At 44.3% G+C, this 21,972-nt stretch overlaps 1 protein-coding gene across 3 annotated transcripts in view; it reads left to right on the top strand.

Annotated features, from left to right (window-relative positions):
* The window catches only part of itgb4 (integrin, beta 4), a 186,550-nt gene that overhangs the window by 60,809 nt on the left and 103,769 nt on the right, over positions 1-21,972 (top strand). For all 3 annotated transcript variants that reach the window (XM_072558118.1, XM_072558119.1, XM_072558120.1), the window contains exons 7-10: positions 10,685-10,856; positions 14,862-15,125; positions 20,300-20,389; positions 20,770-20,898. In XM_072558118.1, coding sequence (XP_072414219.1) covers positions 10,685-10,856; positions 14,862-15,125; positions 20,300-20,389; positions 20,770-20,898 — 655 coding nt within the window. The remainder of the gene's footprint in view (positions 1-10,684; positions 10,857-14,861; positions 15,126-20,299; positions 20,390-20,769; positions 20,899-21,972) is intronic.

Below are 21,972 nucleotides of genomic sequence, written 5' to 3'. Positions count from 1 at the left end.
TGCGCTGCCCGTGGGAGTGGTAGAGTCAGAATCATTGGCGACCTTTAAGCGGCATTTGGATAGGTACATGGATGGGTGCTTAATCTAGGTTAGAAGTTCGGCACAACATCGTGGGTCGAAGGGCCTGTTCTGTGCTGTATTGTTCTATGTTCTATGGTGAGCAGTGGTGACGATTGTTTATACAGCACGGTGAGAAGTGGTAAGGATTCTTTGTATAGCATGATGAGCAATGGTGAGGATTGTTTATACAGCATAGAGAGCAGTGGCGTGGATTGTTTATACAGCACGGTGAGCCGTGGTTAGGATTGTTTATACAGCATGGTGAGCAGCGGCGAGGATTGTTTATACAGCATGGTGAACAGTGGTGAGGATTGTTTATACAGCGTGGTGAACTGTGGTGATGATTGTTTATACAGCATGGTGAGCAGTGGTGAGGATTGTTTATACAGCGTGGTGAGCAGTCGTGAGGATTGTTTATACAGCGTGGTGAGCAGTGGTGAGGATTGTTTATACAGCGTGGTGAGCAGTGGTGAGGATTGTTTATACAGCATGGTGAGCAATGGTGAGGATTGTTTATACAGCATGGTGAGCAATGGTGAGGATTGTTTATACAGCATGGTGAGCAGTGGTGAGGAATGTTTATACAGCATGGTGAGCAGTGGTGAGGATTGTTTATACAGCATGGTGAGCAGTGGTGAGGATTGTTTATACAGCGTGGTGAACTGTGGTGATGATTGTTTATACAGCATGGTGAGCAGTGGTGAGGATTGTTTATACAGCGTGGTGAGCAGTGGTGAGGATTGTTTATACAGCGTGGTGAGCAGTGGTGAGGATTGTTTATACAGCGTGGTGAGCAGTGGTGAGGATTGTTTATACAGCATGGTGAGCAATGGTGAGGATTGTTTATACAGCATGGTGAGCAATGGTGAGGATTGTTTATACAGCAAGGTGAGCAGTGGTGAGGAATGTTTATACAGCATGGTGAGCAATGGTGAGGATTGTTTATACAGCATGGTGAGCAGTGGTGAGGATTGTTTATACAGCATGGTGAGCAGTGGTGTGGATTGTTTATACAGCATGGTGAGCAGTGGTGAGGATTGTTTATACAGCACGGTGAGCAGTGGTGAGGATTGTTTATACAGCATGGTGAGCAGTGGTGAGGATTGTTTATACAGCATGGTGAGCAGTGGTGAGGATTGTTTATACAGCACGGTGAGCAGTGGTGAGGATTGTTTATACAGCATGGTGAGCAATGGTGTGGATTGTTTATACAGCATGGTGAGCAATGGTGTGGATTGTTTATACAGCATGGTGAGCAGTTGTGAGGATTGTTTATACAGCATGGTGAGCAGTTGTGAGGATTGTTTATACAGCATGGTGAGCAGTGGTGAGGATTGTTTATACAGCATGGTGAGCAGTGGTGAGGATTGTTTATACAGCATGGTGAGCAGTGGTGAGGTTTGTTTATACAGCATGGTGAGCAGTGGTGAGCACTGTTTATACAGCATGGTTAGCAGTGGTGAGCACTGTTTATACAGCATGGTGAGCAGTGGTGAGCACTGTTTATACAGCATGGTGAGCAGTGGTGAGGATTGTTCATACAGAATGGTGAGGTTTGTTTATACAGCATGGTGAGCAGTGGTGAGCACTGTTTATACAGCATGGTGAGCAGTGGTGAGGATTGTTTATACAGCATGGTGAGCAGTGGTGAGGATTGTTTATACAGCATGGTGAGCAGTGGTGAGCACTGTTTATACAGCATGGTGAGCAGTGGTGAGGATTGTTCATACAGAATGGTGAGGTTTGTTTATACAGCATGGTGAGCACTGTTTATACAGCATGGTGAGCAGTGGTGAGCACTGTTTATACAGCATGGTGAGCAGTGGTGAGCACTGTTTATACAGCATGGTGAGCAGTGGTGAGGATTGTTTATACAGCACGGTGAGCAGTGGTGAGGATTGTTTATACAGCATGGTGAGCGGTGGTGTGGATTGTTTATACAGCATGGTGAGCAGTGGTGTGGATTGTTTATACAGCATGGTGAGCTGTGGTGTGGATTGTTTATACAGCATGGTGAGCTGTGGTGAGGATTGTTTATACAGCATGGTGAGCTGTGGTGAGGATTGTTTATACACCATGGTGAGCTGTGGTGAGGATTGTTTATACAGCATGGTGAGCTGTGGTGAGGATTGTTTATACACCATGGTGAGCAGTGGTGAGGATTGTTTATACAGCATGGTGAGCTGTGGTGAGGATTGTTTATACAGCATGGTGAGCAGTGGTGAGGATTGTTTATACAGCATGGTGAGCTGTGGTGAGGATTGTTTATACACCATGGTGAACAGTGGTGAGGATTGTTTATACAGCATGGTTAGCAGTGGTGAGGAGTGTTTATACAGCATGGTGAGCAGTGGTGAGGATTGTTTATACAGCATGGTGAGCAGTGGTGAGGATTTTTTATACAGCATGATGAGCAATGGTGAGGATTGTTTATACAGCATGGTGAGCAGTGGTGAGGATTGTTTATACAGCATGGTGAGCAGTGGTGAGGATTGTTTATACAGTATGGTGAGCAGTGGTGTGGACTGTTTATACAGCTGGGCTGAGGAGTGGCAGATGGAGTTCAACCCTGCCAAGTGTGAGGTTGTCCATTTTGGATGAACAAATAAGAATGCGGAATACAGGGTTAATGGTAGGGTTCTTAGTCAGGTGGAGGAACAGAGGGATCTTGGGGTCTATGTACATAGATCTTTGAAAGTTGCCACTCAGGTGGATAGAGTTTGTAAGAAGGCCTATGGAGTATTATCGTTCATTAGCAGAGGGATTGAATTCAAGAGTCGTGAAGTGATGTTGCAGCTGTACAGGACTTTGGTTAGGCCACAGTTGGAGTACTGTGTGCAGTTCTGGTCACCTCACTTTAGGAAAGATGTGGAAGCTTTGGAGACGGTGCAGAGAAGATTTACCAGGATGTTGCCTGGAATGGAGAGTAGGTCGTACGAGGATAGGTTGAGAGTTCTCTGCCTTTTCTCGTTGGAACGGCGTAGGATGAGGGGTGACTTGATAGAGTTTATAAGATGATCAGAGGAATAGATAGAGTAGACAGTCAGAAACTTTTTCCCCGGGTACAACAGAGTGTTACAAGGGGACATAAATTTAAGGTAAAGGGTGGAACGTATAGGGGAGATGTCAGGGGTGGGTTCTTTACCCAGAGAGTGGTGGGGGCATGGAATGCGCTGCCCGTGGGAGTGGTAGAGTCAGAATCATTGGCGACCTTTAAGCGGCATTTGGATAGGTACATGGATGGGTGCTTAATCTAGGTTAGAAGTTCGGCACAACATCGTGGGTCGAAGGGCCTGTTCTGTGCTGTATTGTTCTATGTTCTATGGTGAGCAGTGGTGACGATTGTTTATACAGCACGGTGAGAAGTGGTAAGGATTCTTTGTATAGCATGATGAGCAATGGTGAGGATTGTTTATACAGCATAGAGAGCAGTGGCGTGGATTGTTTATACAGCACGGTGAGCCGTGGTTAGGATTGTTTATACAGCATGGTGAGCAGCGGCGAGGATTGTTTATACAGCATGGTGAACAGTGGTGAGGATTGTTTATACAGCGTGGTGAACTGTGGTGATGATTGTTTATACAGCATGGTGAGCAGTGGTGAGGATTGTTTATACAGCGTGGTGAGCAGTGGTGAGGATTGTTTATACAGCGTGGTGAGCAGTGGTGAGGATTGTTTATACAGCGTGGTGAGCAGTGGTGAGGATTGTTTATACAGCATGGTGAGCAATGGTGAGGATTGTTTATACAGCATGGTGAGCAATGGTGAGGATTGTTTATACAGCATGGTGAGCAGTGGTGAGGATTGTTTATACAGCGTGGTGAACTGTGGTGATGATTGTTTATACAGCATGGTGAGCAGTGGTGAGGATTGTTTATACAGCGTGGTGAGCAGTGGTGAGGATCGTTTATACAGCGTGGTGAGCAGTGGTGAGGATTGTTTATACAGCGTGGTGAGCAGTGGTGAGGATTGTTTATACAGCATGGTGAGCAATGGTGAGGATTGTTTATACAGCATGGTGAGCAATGGTGAGGATTGTTTATACAGCAAGGTGAGCAGTGGTGAGGAATGTTTATACAGCATGGTGAGCAATGGTGAGGATTGTTTATACAGCATGGTGAGCAGTGGTGAGGATTGTTTATACAGCATGGTGAGCAGTGGTGTGGATTGTTTATACAGCATGGTGAGCAGTGGTGAGGATTGTTTATACAGCATGGTGAGCAGTGGTGAGGATTGTTTATACAGCATGGTGAGCAGTGGTGAGGATTGTTTATACAGCATGGTGAGCAATGGTGAGGATTGTTTATACAGCATGGTGAGCAGTGGTGAGGATTGTTTATACAGCATGGTGAGCAGTGGTAAGAATTGTTTATGCTGCACGGTGAGCAATGGTGAGGATTGTTTATACAGCATGGTGAGCAGTGGTGAGGATTGTTTATACAGCATGGTGAGCAGTGGTGAGGATTGTTTATACAGCATGGTGAGCAGTGGTGAGGATTGTTTATACAGCACGGTGAGCGGTGGTGAGGATTGTTTATACAGCATGGTGAGCTGTGGTGAGGATTGTTTATACAGCATGGTGAGCAGTGGTGAGGATTGTTTATACAGCATGGTGAGCAGTGGTGAGGATTGTTTATACAGCATGGTGAGCAGTGGTGAAGATTGTTTATACAGCATGGTGAACAGTGGTGAAGATTGTTTATACAGCACGGTGAGCGGAGGTGAGGATTGTTTATGCTGCACGGTGAGCAGTGGTGAGGATTGTTTATGCTGCACGGTGAGCAGTGGTGAGGATTGTTTATGCTGCATGGTGAGCAGTGGTGAGGATTGTTTATGCTGCACGGTGAGCAGTGGTGTGGATTGTTTATACAGCACGGTGAGCAGTGGTGTGGATTGTTTATACAGCATGGTGAGCGGTGGTGAGGATTGTTTATATAATAGTGGGAGCTTGTGTCTCCCTTTCTGTAGTTTGTTCTTGTATTCAGCTTCTATCTTTGGTTTGCTTTTGATTCAGTCACTTACGTTCCAAGCTGTTCGACTCTGTCTGAAAATAGGGGATGTACATTGATCAAACAGTAGTTAGGTTTGATAAAATAATCGACTCGGTGTCATTATCACCCAATCTACAACGAACTAGAATTAAATGCTTTGAGGTGACTGAGCATTTGTGTAGGCACAGGATTCAGAAAGAGAGGCTGTGTCAGATTGTTGGCGATAAGAATAGCAGATCTCGCACCCACAGCTTCCAACCCCTTAGTCCGGGAACCCGCACTGCCCGGTTCTACCTCCTTCCCAAGATCCACAAGCCTGACCTCCCTGGATGACCCATTGTCTCAGCATGCTCCTGCCCCACTGAACCCATTTCTACCTACTGTCCTATCCCCCCTAGTCCAGGAACTCACCACATACGTTCAAGACGCCACTCATGCCCTCCACCTCCTCCAAAACTTCAGTTTCCCTGGCCCCCAACTTCTCATCTTCACCATGGATATCCAATCCTTCTATACCTCCTTCTGCCATGACCAGGGCCTCCAAGCCCTCCGTTTCTTTCTCTCCCGACGTCCCCAACAGTACCATTCCACCAACACTCTCATTCGTTTTGCCAAACTGGTCTTCACCCTTAACAATTTCTCCTTTGAATCCTCCCACTTCCTCCAGACCAAAGGGGTAGCCATGAGCACCCGTATGGGCCCCAGCTATGCCTGTCACTTTGTTAGCTACGTAGAACAGTCGATCTTCCGTAATTACACTGACACCACTCCCCACCTCTTCCTCCGCTACATTGATGACTGCATTGGTGCAACCTCGTGCTCTCGCGAGGAGGTTGAGCAATTCATCAACTTCACCAACACATTCCACCCTGACCTTAAGTTTACCTGGACCATCTCTGACACCTCCCTCCCCTTCCTGGACCTCTCCATCTCCATTAATGACGACCGACTTGACACTGACATTTTTTACAAATCCACCAACACCCACAGCTACCTGGATTACGCCTCTTCCCACCCCACCTCCTGCAAAAATGCCATCCTGTATTCCCAATTCCTCCGCCTCCGCCGTATCTGCTCCCAGGAGGACCAGTTTCACCACAGAACACACCAGATGGCCTCCTTCTTTAGAGACTGCAATTTCCCTTCCCACGTGGTTAAAGATGCCCTCCAACGCATCGCGTCCATATCCCGCACCTCCGCCTTCAGACCCCACCCCTCCAACCGTAACAAGGATAGAACGCCCCTGGTGCTCATCTTCCACCCTACCAACCTTCGCATAAACCAAATCATCCACCGACATTTCCGCCACCTCCAAAAAGACCCCACCACCAGGGATATATTTCCCTCCCCACCCCTTTCCGCCTTCCGCATAGACCATTCCCTCCATGACTACCTGGTCAAGTCCACGCCCCCCTTCAATCCACCCTCCCAATCTGGCACCTTCCCCTGCCACCGCAGGAATTGCAAAACCTGCGCCCACACCTCCTCCCTCACCTTCATCCAAGGCCCTAAAGGAGCCTTCCACATCCATCAAAGTTTTACCTGCACATCCACCAATATCATTTATTGTATCCGTTGCTCCCAATGCGGTCTCCTCTACACTGGGGAGACTGGACGCCTTCTAGCAGAGCACCTTAGGGAACATCTCCGGGACACCCACACCAATCAACCACACCGCCCTGTGGCCCAACATTTCAACTCCCCCTCCCACTCTGCCGAGGGCATGGAGGTCCTGGGCCTCCTTCACCGCCGCTCCCTCACCACCCGACGCCTGGAGGAAGAACGCCTCATCTTCCACCTCGGAACACTTCAACCCCAGGGCATCAATGTGGACTTCAACAGTTTCCTCATTTCCCCTTCCCCCACCTCACCGCAGTTCCCAACTTCCAGCTCAGCACTGTCCCCATGACTTGTCCTTTTTTTCCACCTATCCACTCCACCCTCCCCTCCCCTATCACCTTCATCCCCTCCTCCACTCACCTATTGTACTCTATGCTACTTTCTCCCCACCCCCACCCTCCTTTCACTTATCTCTCCACCCTTTAGGCTCACTGCCTTTATTCCTGATGAAGGGATTTTGCCCGAAATATCGATTTTACTGCTCCTCGGATGCTGCCTGAACTGCTGTGCTCTTCCAGCACCACTAATCCAGAATCTGGTTCCCAGCATCTGCAGTTATTGTTTTTACCCCGATAAGAATAGCAAGACAGGGCTTATTGTTTTCTCTTGAGAGAATGTTCCGGGGAGATTTCATATTTTGAAGGATTCTGAGTGCTCAAGAAGATAGTGTTCTATTGCAGGACATTCAATAAGCAGCAGGCAGAGATTCAGCAAGATTAGTAAAATATCTTAGGCTTTGGGGTGAGAGATAATTATTTTGACTTTGAGTTCTTCTGATTGGATTGCACTGCCTAGTAGGATGGTAGAAGGCAATTCAACAGGAGATTCCAAAAGAGATTGAGATATGACTGACAGGATATCGCTACAAAAGAATAGACACAGCTACAAAGAACAGTTTGACCTTGCTGCATCATTCTGTAATTGAGATGAGAGAGGTTATCCCCACACACCCCCACCAATTTGGCATATTCACTGAGTCATAGAGTCATACAGATGTACAGCATGGAAACAAACCCTTTGGTCTAACTCATCCATGCCGACCAGATATCCCAACCCAATCTAGTCCCACCTGCCAGCACCCGGCCCATATCCCTCCAAACCCTTCCTATTCACACACCCATCCAAATGCCTTTTAAATGTTGCAATTGTACCAGCCTCCACCACTTCCTCTGGCAGCTCATTCCATACACACATCACCCTCTGAGTGAAAAAGTTGCCCCTTAGGTCTCTTTTATATCCTTCCCCTCTCACCCTAAACCTATGCCCTCTAGTTCTAGACTCCCCCACCGCAGGGAAAAGACTTAGTCTATTTATCCTATACATGCCCCTCATGATTTAATAAACCTCTATAAAGATCTTCCCTCAGTCTACGATGCTCCAGAGAAAACAGCACCAGCCTGTTCAACTTCTCCCTATAGCTCAAATCCTCCAACCCTGGCAACATTCTTGTAAACTTTTTCTGGACCCTTTCAATTTTCACAACATCCTTCCAATAGGAAGTAATAGAGACTGCTGCAAGAGTATTCCTTCCATCAGCACCTCGTTTATCTGTTGTCATCCTTGGGATGTTTGTATAGTGTCCTCCATCATGAAGATTGACGCAAAACTATTGCTTTAAATTATCCCCCATTACACTGCTCCCCATTATTAATTCCCCAGCTGTTTTCTCCAAGTGTCCCACATTTACTTCACATTTTTTCTTAATTACTTGAGAATGTTTTTCTGTTTGTCTTTTCATATTTCTTGCTAACTTGTTTTTGTAATCAACTTTCTCCTTTTGTTTTAGTCATCCACTTCTGGTTCCTTAAAAATGTTCCCAGTCATCTGGCCTACAACCACTTTGTTTTGCTATGTTGTAATGCCATAGACCTTGACTGGACTGTCCTTGACTGTCTTTGTTAGCTACAGGTGGTTCATGCTTATCATCAAACCCTTCTTTTTGACCAGAATAATTTTTTGCTAAGCATTATGAAGTACCTGCATAAATTTCTGCCACTGCTCATCTACTGACTTTTTTTCCAACCTGCTTTAGACATTTTTCCTCCCACCTCTATTGCCCTTAAAGGAGGATACTGCTTTGACATCAGTTACTTTCCCACAAGTTGAATTTTAAATTCTATCATTTTGTGATCACTACCCTCCAAGATCTATTAAATCTTACCTTGTTACACATTAACAGATCTACGTAGGTGTTCCAGGCAGGCTTTCCAACACAGTTCTATGAAACAATCCCTGATGCACTCCAGAAATTCATCTTTCACATTACCTTTGCCTGTTTGTCAACTCAATACGCAAGTAACAAATCACATTACAACTGCAGTACCTTTCTTACACAACTCCATTATTTACTGATTTATCCTTTGTAAGACAATTCTTCAGTGGCCTATAACTTATGCTATTCCTTATTTCTACCCAAATTTATTTAGCATCACAATCTATTGCACCTACGTCACTATCCATCACTGCACTGATACCTTCCTTTATTAACACTACTCCACCTCCTTGTACTTTTTGCCTATCCTTCTGAAAAGTTAAGTGAATTTGAATATTAAGTTCCCACTCGTAGTCATACTGAAGCTATGTCTCTTGAACACCAATCAAGTCATGCTTATTTATTCTACATGTGCCTTCAACTCCTTTATCTTGTTAGAAATGCTGTATACATTCAGACAAAAGAACCATAAGCTCAAGGTAACTCCCCTTCGCAGAATTCTTCCTCCTCATTGGGAAGAGTCAACCAAGGTTAACCCGGGCATTCAAGAATAGTAGCAAATTGAAGGAAAAACAATTAGCAATGTGGCAATGATTAGTAGTAAGCTAGAGAACTGGTAAATTTTGTTTTTTCAAAGATCAAAGAAAATAAACTTTGAGAGTAAACTGAGTAATAGAGGACAGCAAGTAGTCCCTGCTCAGGCCCACCCCGACCCACACTGGCTACTTCAGTTCTTATGGGGTTTTTTTTAAATGGTTTAGCATTACCACTTGGTCTGGTTTTAATTTGAGCTGAACTCTTCTGCATATACTTTCAATCCCTTCCTGTCACCCTGATCATCACTCACTCTTCACTATCCTGCAGCCTTGAACTAATTTCTTTTTGATTCTATAAATTTACCTTCACCTGTACACCCCCACACTGCTCCATGACTAAATCTACAGTTCTAGTTACGTGATTCACCAGGTCATTGGTCCCAACTGGTTCAAATGAAGTCCAGCACAATGAATGACTGCCTCTTTCCACTGTACTAATACCTGTGCTTCCTGAGTTATAAACCCCTTTCTCTCAGCAGTATCTCTGAGCCATACTTTCGCTCTCTAATCTTATTTACTTTAAGCACATGGCTCAAGAAGGAATTTAGGGATCACCACCTATATGGCTCTGCTTTATCATTTTGCCCTGAATTGTTTGTAATCATTCCAGAGAATCTCTTTTTAAGGCATAGAAAGGGAGTACTAAACATTTCACAAACTATCCTTACAACTTAAGCCTCATGAATCCCAGGATTTACGTGATGATTCTGTGCTGTGTCTCTTCTATGCAAGAGAACAGTCAACAAGGCACACAGTGCTTATAATTGAACATAGTACACCATCATGAGAAATGAACAAGGTTCATTAAAACTGTAGTATTTCCTCACCTTGAAATAAAAAAGGGCAGCAGTCCCTGAAACAGAGTATATGTTAGACGGCTTGAACCTAAGTAACAGCATGAACCTATTAAATACACCACACTCATCAAAAGTAAAACAAAGAACTTCAGATGCTGAAGATTTGAAGTAGAAACAGAAATTGCTAGGGAAACTCAGCAGGTCTGGCAGTATCTGTGGGGAAAAAGCAGAGTTAACATTGAGTCCAGTAACTCTTCATCAGAATTTACGAATAGGGGTGAAAACCTGTTTGATCTGAAGTCCTCTTCAAATCTCTGCTGGAAAGCTGCCCAGGTTTCTCTCACAGGATTGTGGAATATGTTAAAGTCACCATCGTCTTACCCTTCCTGATTTTTTCATCTGTTCCAGGCTCCGAGAACCCTGGCCCAACAGCGATGCTCCATTCTCCTTCAAGAATGTTATTCCATTGACACCAAATGCTGAGTATTTCACCAATGAGCTGAAGAAAGAGAGAATTTCAGGAAACGTGGATGCTCCTGAAGGTGGATTTGATGCCATTCTGCAGGTTGCTGTTTGTCAGGTGAGTTCACTTGCTCTGGGATCCATTTTGTTTTAGTTATCAAGTCAATGTAGATTAGATTCCCTACAATATGGAAACAGACCCTTCGGCCCAACCAGTCCACAACAACCCTCCGAAGAGTAACCCACCTCGACCCATTTCCCTCTGACTAATGCACCTAACACTACGGGCAATTTAGCATGGCTAATTCACCTGACCTGCACATCTTTGACTGTGGGAGGAAACCGGAGCATCCAGAGGAAACCCACGCAGACACAGACAGTCACCCAAGGCTGGAATCGAACCTGGTACCCTGGTGCTGTGAGGCAGCAGTGCTAACCACTGAGCCACTGTGCTGCCCCAAAATGTGAATCAAAATCTGGCCGTTCACCCCAATGAGTCCATGCCAGATCTTTGCCAGTTCAGTCAAACCCATTCCACCACTCAATCCACTAACTTCAACAAATTTATTTTTCAAGTGCCCATCCAATTTCCTTGTCTCCATTTCTAGCCCAGATCATCAGGTGGACCTCCTTTCAGTTAAATGGTTTAACTCTGTACCTGCTGTGGTCAGTTAGATTTGACCATATTAAATGAGATCATTGGGGATAAAGGGAAAATGTTCTTATTTCTCAATAGGCATTGTTTCAGTAAGTTGGATAAATCTTACATAAATGGACCTGGCCATTTCTAGTCAATGATGTGCAGGTAGATATAGGGAATTTTGAGAACCTCTTGTCATCTGCTGTACAGGTTTTTGTTGTAACTAATTAATGAAATAATTATCTTGAATTCCCTGAAATATGACCCATTTTAGGTAATTTACATAAAAATATAATTTGAAGTCAGTACTGACCCCAGTGACAGGCTGTCTCCACCAGTATTGTACCCTGGTGTTAAACAGTGACAGACCTGTCCCCACCAGTACTGTACCCCAGTGTTATATAGTGGCAGGCCTGTCCCCACCAGTACTGTACCCCTGTGTTATACAGTGACAGACCTGTCCCCACCAGTACTGTAGCCCAGGGTTATACAATGACAGATCTGTCCCCACCAGTACTATACCCCAGTGTTATACAGTGATGGTCCTATCCCCACCAGTACTGTACCCCAGGATTATACAGTGACAGATCTGTTTCCACTAGTACTGTACCCCAGTGTTATACAGTGACAGACCTGTCCCCACCAGTACTGTACCCCAGTGTTATATAGTGGCAGGCCTGTCCCCACCAGTACTGTACCCCTGTGTTATACAGTGACAGACCTGTCCCCACCAGTACTGTACCCCAGTGTTATACAGTGACAGGCCTGTCCCCACCAGTACTGTGGCCCAGTGTTATACAGAGATAGGCCTGGCCCCACCAGTACTGTAGCCCAGTGTTATACAAAGACAGGCCTGTCCCCACCAGTACTGTAGCCCAGTGTTATACAGTGACAGACCTGTCCCCACCAGTACTGTACCCCAGGGTTATACAGTGACAGATCTGTCTCCACCAGTACTGTAGCCCAGGGTTATACAATGACAGATCTGTCCCCACCAGTACTATACCCCAGTGTTATACAGTGATGGTCCTATCCCCACCAGTACTGTACCCCAGGATTATACAGTGACAGATCTGTTTCCACTAGTACTGTACCCCAGTGTTATACAGTGACAGACCTGTCCCCACCAGTACTGTACCCCAGTGTTATATAGTGGCAGACCTGTCCCCACCAGTACTGTACCCCAGTGTTATATAGTGGCAGGCCTGTCCCCACCAGTACTGTACCCCTGTGTTATACAGTGACAGACCTGTCCCCACCAGTACTGTACCCCAGTGTTATACAGAGATAGGCCTGGCCCCACCAGTACTGTACCCCGATGTTATACAAAGACAGGCCTGTCCCCACCAGTACTGTAGCCCAGTGTTATACAGTGATGGTCCTATCCCCACCAGTACTGTACCCCAGGATTATACAGTGACAGATCTGTTTCCACTAGTACTGTACCCCAGTGTTATACAGAGATAGGCCTGGCCCCACCAGTACTGTACCCCGATGTTATACAAAGACAGGCCTGTCCCCACCAGTACTGTAGCCCAGTGTTATACAGAGACAGACCTGTCCCCACCAGTACTGTAGCCCAGTGTTATACAGAGACAGACCTGTCCCCACCAGTACTGTAGCCCAGTGTTATACAGTGACAGACCTGTCCCCACCAGTACTGTAGCCCAGTGTTATACAGAGACAGACCTGTCCCCACCAGTACTGTAGCCCAGTGTTATACAGTGACAGACCTGTCCCCACCAGTACTGTAGCCCAGTGTTATACAGTGACAGACCTGTCCCCACCAGTACTGTGGCCCAGTGTTATACAGAGAGAGACCTGGCCCCACCAGTACTGTAGCCCAGTGTTATACAAAGACAGGCCTGTCCCCACCAGTACTGTAGCCCAGTGTTATACAGTGACAGACCTGTCCCCACCAGTACTGTAGCCCAGTGTTATACAGAGACAGACCTGTCCCCACCAGTACTGTAGCCCAGTGTTATACAGTGACAGACCTGTCCCCACCAGTACTGTAGCCCAGTGTTATACAAAGACAGACCTGTCCCCACCAGTACTGTAGCCCAGTGTTATACAGTGACAGACCTGTCCCCACCAGTACTGTGGCCCAGTGTTATACAGAGAGAGACCTGGCCCCACCAGTACTGTAGCCCAGTGTTATACAAAGACAGGCCTGTCCCCACCAGTACTGTAGCCCAGTGTTATACAGTGACAGACCTGTCCCCACCAGTACTGTAGCCCAGTGTTATACAGTGACAGACCTGTCCCCACCAGTACTGTAGCCCAGTGTTATACAGTGACAGACCTGTCCCCACCAGTACTGTGGCCCAGTGTTATACAGAGACAGACCTGGCCCCACCAGTACTGTAGCCCAGTGTTATACAAAGACAGGCCTGTCCCCACCAGTACTGTAGCCCAGTGTTATACAAAGACAGGCCTGTCCCCACCAGTACTGTAGCCCAGTGTTATACAGTGACAGACTTATTCCCGCCAGGATACACAGCTCCAGCATTATAGCCAAATCCATTCAATCTGTGGCTGTAGAGATGGTATTAAACTCTTGACATGGTCAATGAGATTTTCTGATGTTCTGCACCAGTGTGGATCTATGAGTATCCGGACATCTAACTGCTGGATTTAAGGTTATTCTTTCATTTGCTTTCACTCCATTAAACTGGAGACATTCCTCTGTAAATTGCACAGGAGTTCACTTTGAGGGTTCATGGCTTTGGAAGCTTGACCTCACTTAACCCAATAGAGGTGACCAGTACAGGACAGAGTCATTAAGTCAAACAGCATAGAAACAAGATCTTCAGCCCATCAAGTAAATGCTGACCAACAAACACTAAACTACACTCATCCCATTCACCTGCCCTTGGTCCATAGTCTGCTCGCCTTGGCATTTTAAATGCTCATCCAGAATGTATGTTTTATTAATGTTCAATTTGTCTTCACAGTCTAGAGAAGACCGCACCCCTGAATCAGTCTATGCATATTGTACAATAGGGCTATATTGCATTGTAGGGGGTTAGTTAGCTCAGTTGACTGTACAACTGGTTTGCAATGCAGAGTAACACTAAAAGTGTGGGTTTAATTTCTGCACTGGCTAAAGTCACCGTGAAGAATTCTCCTTCTTAATCTCTCTCCTCCTGAGGGTAAAACATCACCAGTTACCTCCCTTGCTCTTTCCCTCTCTTGAATGAGAGCGTATCCTTGTAGTTCTCTGGGATGTTGATAACTTTACTTCATTCTGAGGTTTCCCTGTGAAATGCTGGAATCAATGTCCTGGTCTAATGTTAAAACACTGAGTTTTGATCACAGTGAATATACCATGAAGTTCTGATAATTTTTTTTATTTGATGGCCTGTTGCCCTGAGGTTGCATTATTGAATACTCTGCCCTGCATCACTCAATTCTCCTAGTAATGATACACCTTTCTATTTGACTCTTCCTTTCCTGAGCACTGTCTACTATTCTTTGCAGAATCAAATTGGCTGGAGGAGTCAGAGTACCCACATATTGGTTTTCTCCACTGAATCTGCCTTTCATTATGAAGCTGATGGCTCCAATGTTCTCTCTGGGATTCTGAAACGGAATGATGAACACTGCCACTTGGACTCAAATGGGTCCTACACTTGGCATACATTGCAAGATTATCCATCGATCCCAACTCTGGTTCGTCACCTTACGGAGCAAAGCATCATCCCAATCTTTGCAGTTACCAACCACTCTTATTCTTATTATCAGGTAAGATGTTTAGCATGAAAAAAACAGAGATCACTTTGTTTTAATGCTGTCTACAAGACATTTTGCAGGATGTGTTCTACATTATCTAACATGTAAGTGTTAGAATCCAAGCAAGGATCAAGAACTTTTTAAGTGAAATTTGAACAGTGTAATTAACCAAGAGAATTTGACCACAAGTATTTCATTTTTTAAATATAAATAAACTTAGCTGCATACAAAAATAAATTATGCAAAGCAAGTATCACTATATCAACAACATAGTTTTTAACTATGTATGCTATATTTTACTTTTACACTCCCAACAAAAGATCCCTTATCAGAACATCTTCAAGGTTCTTCTTTTTTAGGGACCAAGAAAAGGTATGCCACAGCCCTATGGAATTTACTTTCATTCTCCCCAGTGTTCCTGTTATTTTCCAAGATCCAGGATTTTATGGGGACCCTTTCATAAGCTTTTAGCTTTTTGGCTTGAGCCCAATCTGCATTATGTATTGAACAATAACATTTGTATTTCCTCTCTTAAGTATACATTTAACATTCATATCCTTTGGTTCTCCCAACTGCAGTCTACAGCTTGAACTGCCTTCAGTGAGCAAAGTGCCTAGACAAATTAAACAAAAGAAGCTTCTGATTCCCACAGATCATCTCAGATGGTGATGGCTAGCAAAAGGGGCACAGCTTTAAATTGAGGGGTGATAGATATAGATGTCAGAGGTAATTTCTTTACTCAGAGAGCGCACTGCCTTCAACAGTAGTAGACACGCCAACTTTGAGGGCATTTAAATGGTCATTGGATAGATATATAGATGAAAATGGAATAGTGCAGGTTAGATGGGCTTCAGATTCATTTCACAGGTCAGCGCAACATTGAGGGCCAAAGGGCCTGTAATGCGCTGTAATGTTCTATGTACTATTCTATGTTCTATCTCTCTAACAATGTGAATATTCCCAGACAGGAGTGCAAACTAAATAGTTTACCTTATTTGACACCTTTTAATTAGTTTACCTTATTTGACACCTTTTAATTACTGTCACCATTTGAGAAACTAATATTGCCAATGGAGTTTGCAACCCTTTCCACAGACTTCTGTCCCTATTAAGAACTCCATTATTGACCAACTGCCCCAACCTCTGTTTATTAGGAACTACGTGCATAATTTAAATACTTTATTGAAGTAAAATGAGATTTTCTGGTACTACCATAAACAAGAAGGGTCACCCTTCTTCAAGTGCTCCCATAATTCACTCTGAATGGATTGAATAAACACAGGATAACCTTTAAGTTGTAGGCTTGCTTCAGTTACATTTACATCAAAGCTGCATTTACTAGTTTCTCAACTAGATGCTTCCAATAATGCAGAACTAAAACATCAATTCTTTAAAGTAAAAGTTATGTAGTAAAATATGTGAATTATGATCGTGCCGAGAGGCGACATTACAAGCTTTTCACTGCACTCATTCGAGTGCACATGCCAATAAAGGCTATCTATTCTGTATATTTGGAATATAAATTGCAATGTATATACTATGAGGCATGTTGAATATTGTGCAAGTTATTATTTATTACAAAACATCTTGCTTATTGCAAAGTTGCTTGTGAGACACTCGCAATCAAGAGTCGACATTATAGGCTATTTACAGTCAATAATAAAGATTTGCATGGAGAAGGCAGGAGAGCGGGGTTTAGAAACATATCAGCCATGATCGAATGAGTGGAGAAACATATTAACCAAATGGCCTAATTCTATTTCGTGATCGGACATTGTACTTCAGTATTACATGAACCTGCTAAGGTTAATCCCTGAAATGTACCTGTATTGTGTTATAAAGTATACATTAGTACTCACCTCTGAAAAATATAAACAGTAGAACACATTATGCAGTGCATAATGGGAGTGTGATATTGTGTACATTGCAGGAGTTCTGATACAGTGTATATCATAGAGTCATAGAGATGTACAGCATCCTTTCGGTCCAACCCATCCATGCTGACTAGATACCCCAACCCAATCTAGTCCCACCTGCCAGCACCTGGTCCATATCCCTCCAAACTCTTCCTATTCATATACCCATCCAAATGCCTCTTAAATGTTGCAATTGTACCAGCCTCCACCGTTTTCTCTGGCAGCTCATTCCATACACGTACCACCCTAACCAATGTCCTGTAAAGCCGCAACATGACCTCCCAACTCTTGTACTCAACACTCTGACCAATAAAGGAAAGCATACCAAACGCCGCCTTCACTATCCGCTCAACCTGCGACTCCATTTTCAAGGAGCTATGAACCTGCACTCCAAGGTCTCTTTGTTCAGCAACACTACCTAGGACCTTACCATTAAGTGTATAAGTCCTGCTAAGATTTGCTTTCCCAAAATGCAGCACCTCGCATTTATCTGAATTAAACTCCATCTGCCACTTCTCAGCCCATTGACCCATCTGGTCAAGATCCTGTTGTAATCTGAGGTAACCCTCTTCCCTGTCCACTACACCTCCAATTTTGGTGTCATCTGCAAACTTACTAACTGTACCTCTTATGCTCGCATCCAAATCATTTATGTAAATGACAAAAAGTAGAGGACCCAGCATCGATCCTTGTGGCACTCCACTGGTCACAGGCCTCCAGTCTGAAAAACAACCCTCCACCACCACCCTCTGTCTTCTACCTTTGAGCCAGTTCTGTATCCAAATGACTTGTTCTCCCTGTATTCCGTGAGATCTAACCTTGCTCACCAGTCTCCCATGGAGAACTTTGTCAAATGCCTGGCTGAAGTCCATATAGATCACATCTACTGCTCTGCCCTCATCAATCCTCTTTGTTACTCCTTCAAAAAACTCAATCATGTTAGGGAGTGTGTCATAATGTATGTTGCGGGAGTGGGGAGGTGGTGGAGTTGCTGTGATACTGTTTATTTGGGTGGCACGGTGGGTCTCTGATTTTCACTGCTGCCTTGCACAGCTAGAGACCAGGGTTTGATTCCAGCTTTGGGTGGTTATTCTTCCTGTGTCTGTGTGGGTTTCCTCCAGATGCTCTGTTTTCCTCTCACAGTCCAAAGATGTGCTGGTTTGGTGGATTGGCCATGCTAAATTATTTCAGTGTAGGGAAATACAGGCTAGGTAGTTGGATTAGCCATGGGAAATGCAGTGTTACATAGATAGGATGTGGGGTGGATCTAGGTGGCATGAGTTTGGAGAGTCAGTGCTGAATGGCCTCTAAATATGTGATTCTATGATATGACAGGGGTATGATGTAAAATATATTGGGAGGTGTGACAGAGTGTATATTGCAGAGGTTGTGATACAATGTATATTGCAGATGGTGTTATACTGTGTATATTACAAAATATATGATATCATGCATATTACAGGGCATATGATCCATTGTATGTTACTATTAGTATGATAGAATGTCTACTACTTAGGATGTCATATTGTGTATATTTTAGAGGATGTGATACACTATATCAGGGAATGATATACGGCTGAATTTACGAGGTGCCGTGACCTCACCAATTTTCCCTCTAAACTGTATCTGTGCAGTTGCTCAGGGGGTCAATAGGTCAATTGAGTTCTGGTACTGGAGGTCAGGGCTGCACTCAGAGCTCAAAGTTCCTACAGTAACAAGAAAATTGTCAGCCATGCCCTGTTTGGGCAGTGCCCATTGTTGGGGATACATGGGGCTGAGTGAAGGCGGATGAGGCTTAATTGGAGAGGTCAGGGGGTGGTTAATGGTGAGGAGTCTGTCCTCAATGTTGGGAGACAGTGGAGATGGGAGGGATGTCTTCAGTTATCATCAGCGACACCTGAAAGGAGTTCACAATGTCCACTTAGAGTCATAGAGTCATGGAGCTGTACAGCACAGGAACAGACCCTTCATCTAATAATCCATGCCAACCAGATTAATCTAGTTAATCTAAATTAATCTAGTCCCATTTGCCAGCATTTTGCCCATATCCCTCTAACCTCTTCCTATTCATATATCCATCCAGACACCTTTTGCTCAGTAATTGCTATTGGCTACCCAAGTGCAGTAGCCTCCCCCATCCATCTCCCCCAAGGGGCAGCATAAGGCACTGCAGTGACCATTAATTGGCCACTTATTGGTCTCATTCAGCTCAAGGGTGAGTGAACTGCCCAATGTTCCTCAAAATAGGAGCCAGGTCATGGGGCAGGAGGGAAGGCCATGTACTGCATGCGATCTGTTCTATGAGCCCATTTCCCCCAAATGCCTGCCACTACAAACCTGCTGGTGAGAGCTGTAAATCCAGCCCAGAGGATGTGTTATAGTGGATTGAAATATACTGTACATTAGAGATAATGTTACAGTGTATATTATAAGGTGCGATATGCTATATAATAGTGTGTGATACACTGAAAGACAGGGGATGTGTTATACTGTATGTCACAGTTAGTTTGATTCAGTGTGTGTTACAAAAGCTATAATGCATATATTACAGAGTATGATATGAAGTGTGTGGCATAACGTATGTTATCATAAGGTCTGTTACAGATGGTTTGATACAGCCTATCACAAGGTCATGAATCTTTATAATTGTCTTCTTGAAAACGTGGTGGAATCGATGTTTGAACACTTTTAAGGCAGGTTCTTGATAAAAAGTGGGTGTAAGGTTATTGGTGTAAGCAGGATTGTGAAATATTCAGATCGGCCATAATCTTATTCAATGGCAGAGTAAGCTTGAGATGTCCTACAGTAGGTACGTGATAGTTCCATTCTTCTGTGTCACCCCATGGTAAATAAAAATTGTGCAATAAAAATAACCTGTAAAGTTATAGTCATTTATAGTCAATACACGTTTTAAAAGTTTGCGCTTTAGAAACAGTATCCCCTATACGTCAATCTGATTATAGCCAATTTGCATTATAGCAGAATGATCTGTACTCCTAATTGGTCTGTGTATTAGTAGATATATAATATGGAGGTATAACAGTGGTATATTACACAGAATGTGATACATTAAATATTACAGGCGACGCCTGTGAACCGAGAATATAACAGTGTAATATTGGGGATGTGATATGGTGTATATTTAACTTCATGACTTAGCCTAATTTTATATGTCCGACTTTTCCAATGGTCTCATTTCCAGATTGTCTTGCTTTTATTCACTACACACACTAAGGTGCCAACTCTCACATATTTCTTGTTTTTCAACAGAAATTGAGTAAATATTTTCCTGTGTCTGATATTGGGCAGCTCCAGGAAGACTCCTCCAATATAATCGAATTGTTACGGAATGCATTTGAGGTAAAACATCGTCCAAGCTCAGTTTCATGAAAACAAGCTTGTCCATTGTCCAAACCGCATTGCCCACATTGAACAAAGGAATCTATTGTAGCTGCTGGAAACTGAAATATAAAACAGGAAGAGATGGTAGAACTCAATGGGTCTAGTAGTATCTGCCAAGTGAGAAACAGAGTTAATGTTTCAGGTCAAATATGATTTCTTCACAATGGCCAATACAAGCCTGGTATGTGTACCATGTTGTATATTGCATGGCATGGTGTCACCATAGAGTTACGCATGTCCTGCTGCATTGTCATGGAATTAGTGCTGTGATTTGGTACAATAGCAGTGCAGAGGCCCCAGGCTTTAATTTTGACCGTTCCATGTCCTTCCTTCTTTAGAACATTCGCTCCAAGATGGAAATCCGAGCTGAGAATGTCCCCGTAACAATGTTGGCCAAGGTCTCAGCGTTATCTTCTGCCACGTCTCGGAGTGACTCTTCTGTCTTCACTGTGGCCCCAGGAGAAGTGGTAAGAAACCCAAGTCTGTGTCAACTGGCAAATGCTAAAGAACAGGGGGAAATCCAGGAACACCACCTTAACTGCTTCCCAGTAAGGCCCTGCGTGTGCTTGTGTGTACAATCATGTGTGTAGATACTGAATTTCACCAGGTGAGCTCAGTTGTAACTCTTAACAGTCTCCAGTTCTCTAGAGTAGTGAGGCAGATGCAGGAGGAGGAGCAGTAGAAATATGAGAAGGGACTTGATTGCTTCTATTGTACTGGGTTGCAATCTGCTTGCTACAGATCAATGTCACTCAACCATTTCCTCGATATTGATTAGTTTTTAGCTCGTTCAATTCCCTGAGGCGGGAATTGAACCCGGGTCTCTGGCGCTGTTAGGCAGCAGTGCTAACCACTGTGCCACCGTGCCGCCCACAAATCCTGCACAATCAGCCACATCCTGCACACATGTCTTGTGTGCACTGTGAGCCTCAAAACATCACTCTGGCAATTCAGGAAATAACACAATTGTTAAAGCATTTTTAAAAATATTGTCAGCTTTGTGAATTCCTATGTTCTAACTTCTCTTCTGTGGACTGGTCCTGGAGAGTTCAACTTCACCAACTAGTACCTGACAGCTCTTTGCTCTCATGTGAGCTTTGCTGTGACCTGAGGCCAGGGCAGGGGGAAACAACCTGCTCAGTAACCCCAGGGCACAGAGCCGTCAGGCTTTTGCTGTGCTTGGATTAGAGACTGGTGAGGCCAGGCTAGAAGCAGTATTGGGCCCCTGCTTGTAGTTATGGCACCTCCCTACCCCCACACCTACCCCCCTCCCATCTGGATTGTGCCCTGGGATCAAAGCCCTGCTATTCCTGCAGTCTTCACAATGTTGAAGATTTTATCAAAGTACACTAAGACACCAATTTATCTGTTAGATAGACAGAGGCCAATATAAAACATGGACCAGCGCTGTAAGAATAAGAGCACCTATTTCTTACAAATAAATAGATTCCAACCACAAGTAATTGACTGTGAATCCTCAGTATACGATTTTACTAATGAAAACTAACCCCCATCTAAAACATGGACGCATTGGATCAAAG

The sequence above is a fragment of the Chiloscyllium punctatum genome, chromosome 39 (assembly GCF_047496795.1).
Source record: "Chiloscyllium punctatum isolate Juve2018m chromosome 39, sChiPun1.3, whole genome shotgun sequence".
Classification (NCBI taxonomy): domain Eukaryota; kingdom Metazoa; phylum Chordata; class Chondrichthyes; order Orectolobiformes; family Hemiscylliidae; genus Chiloscyllium; species Chiloscyllium punctatum.
Note: the sequence above shows the minus strand (reverse complement) of the source record. Positions and strands in the feature narration are given on the sequence as shown.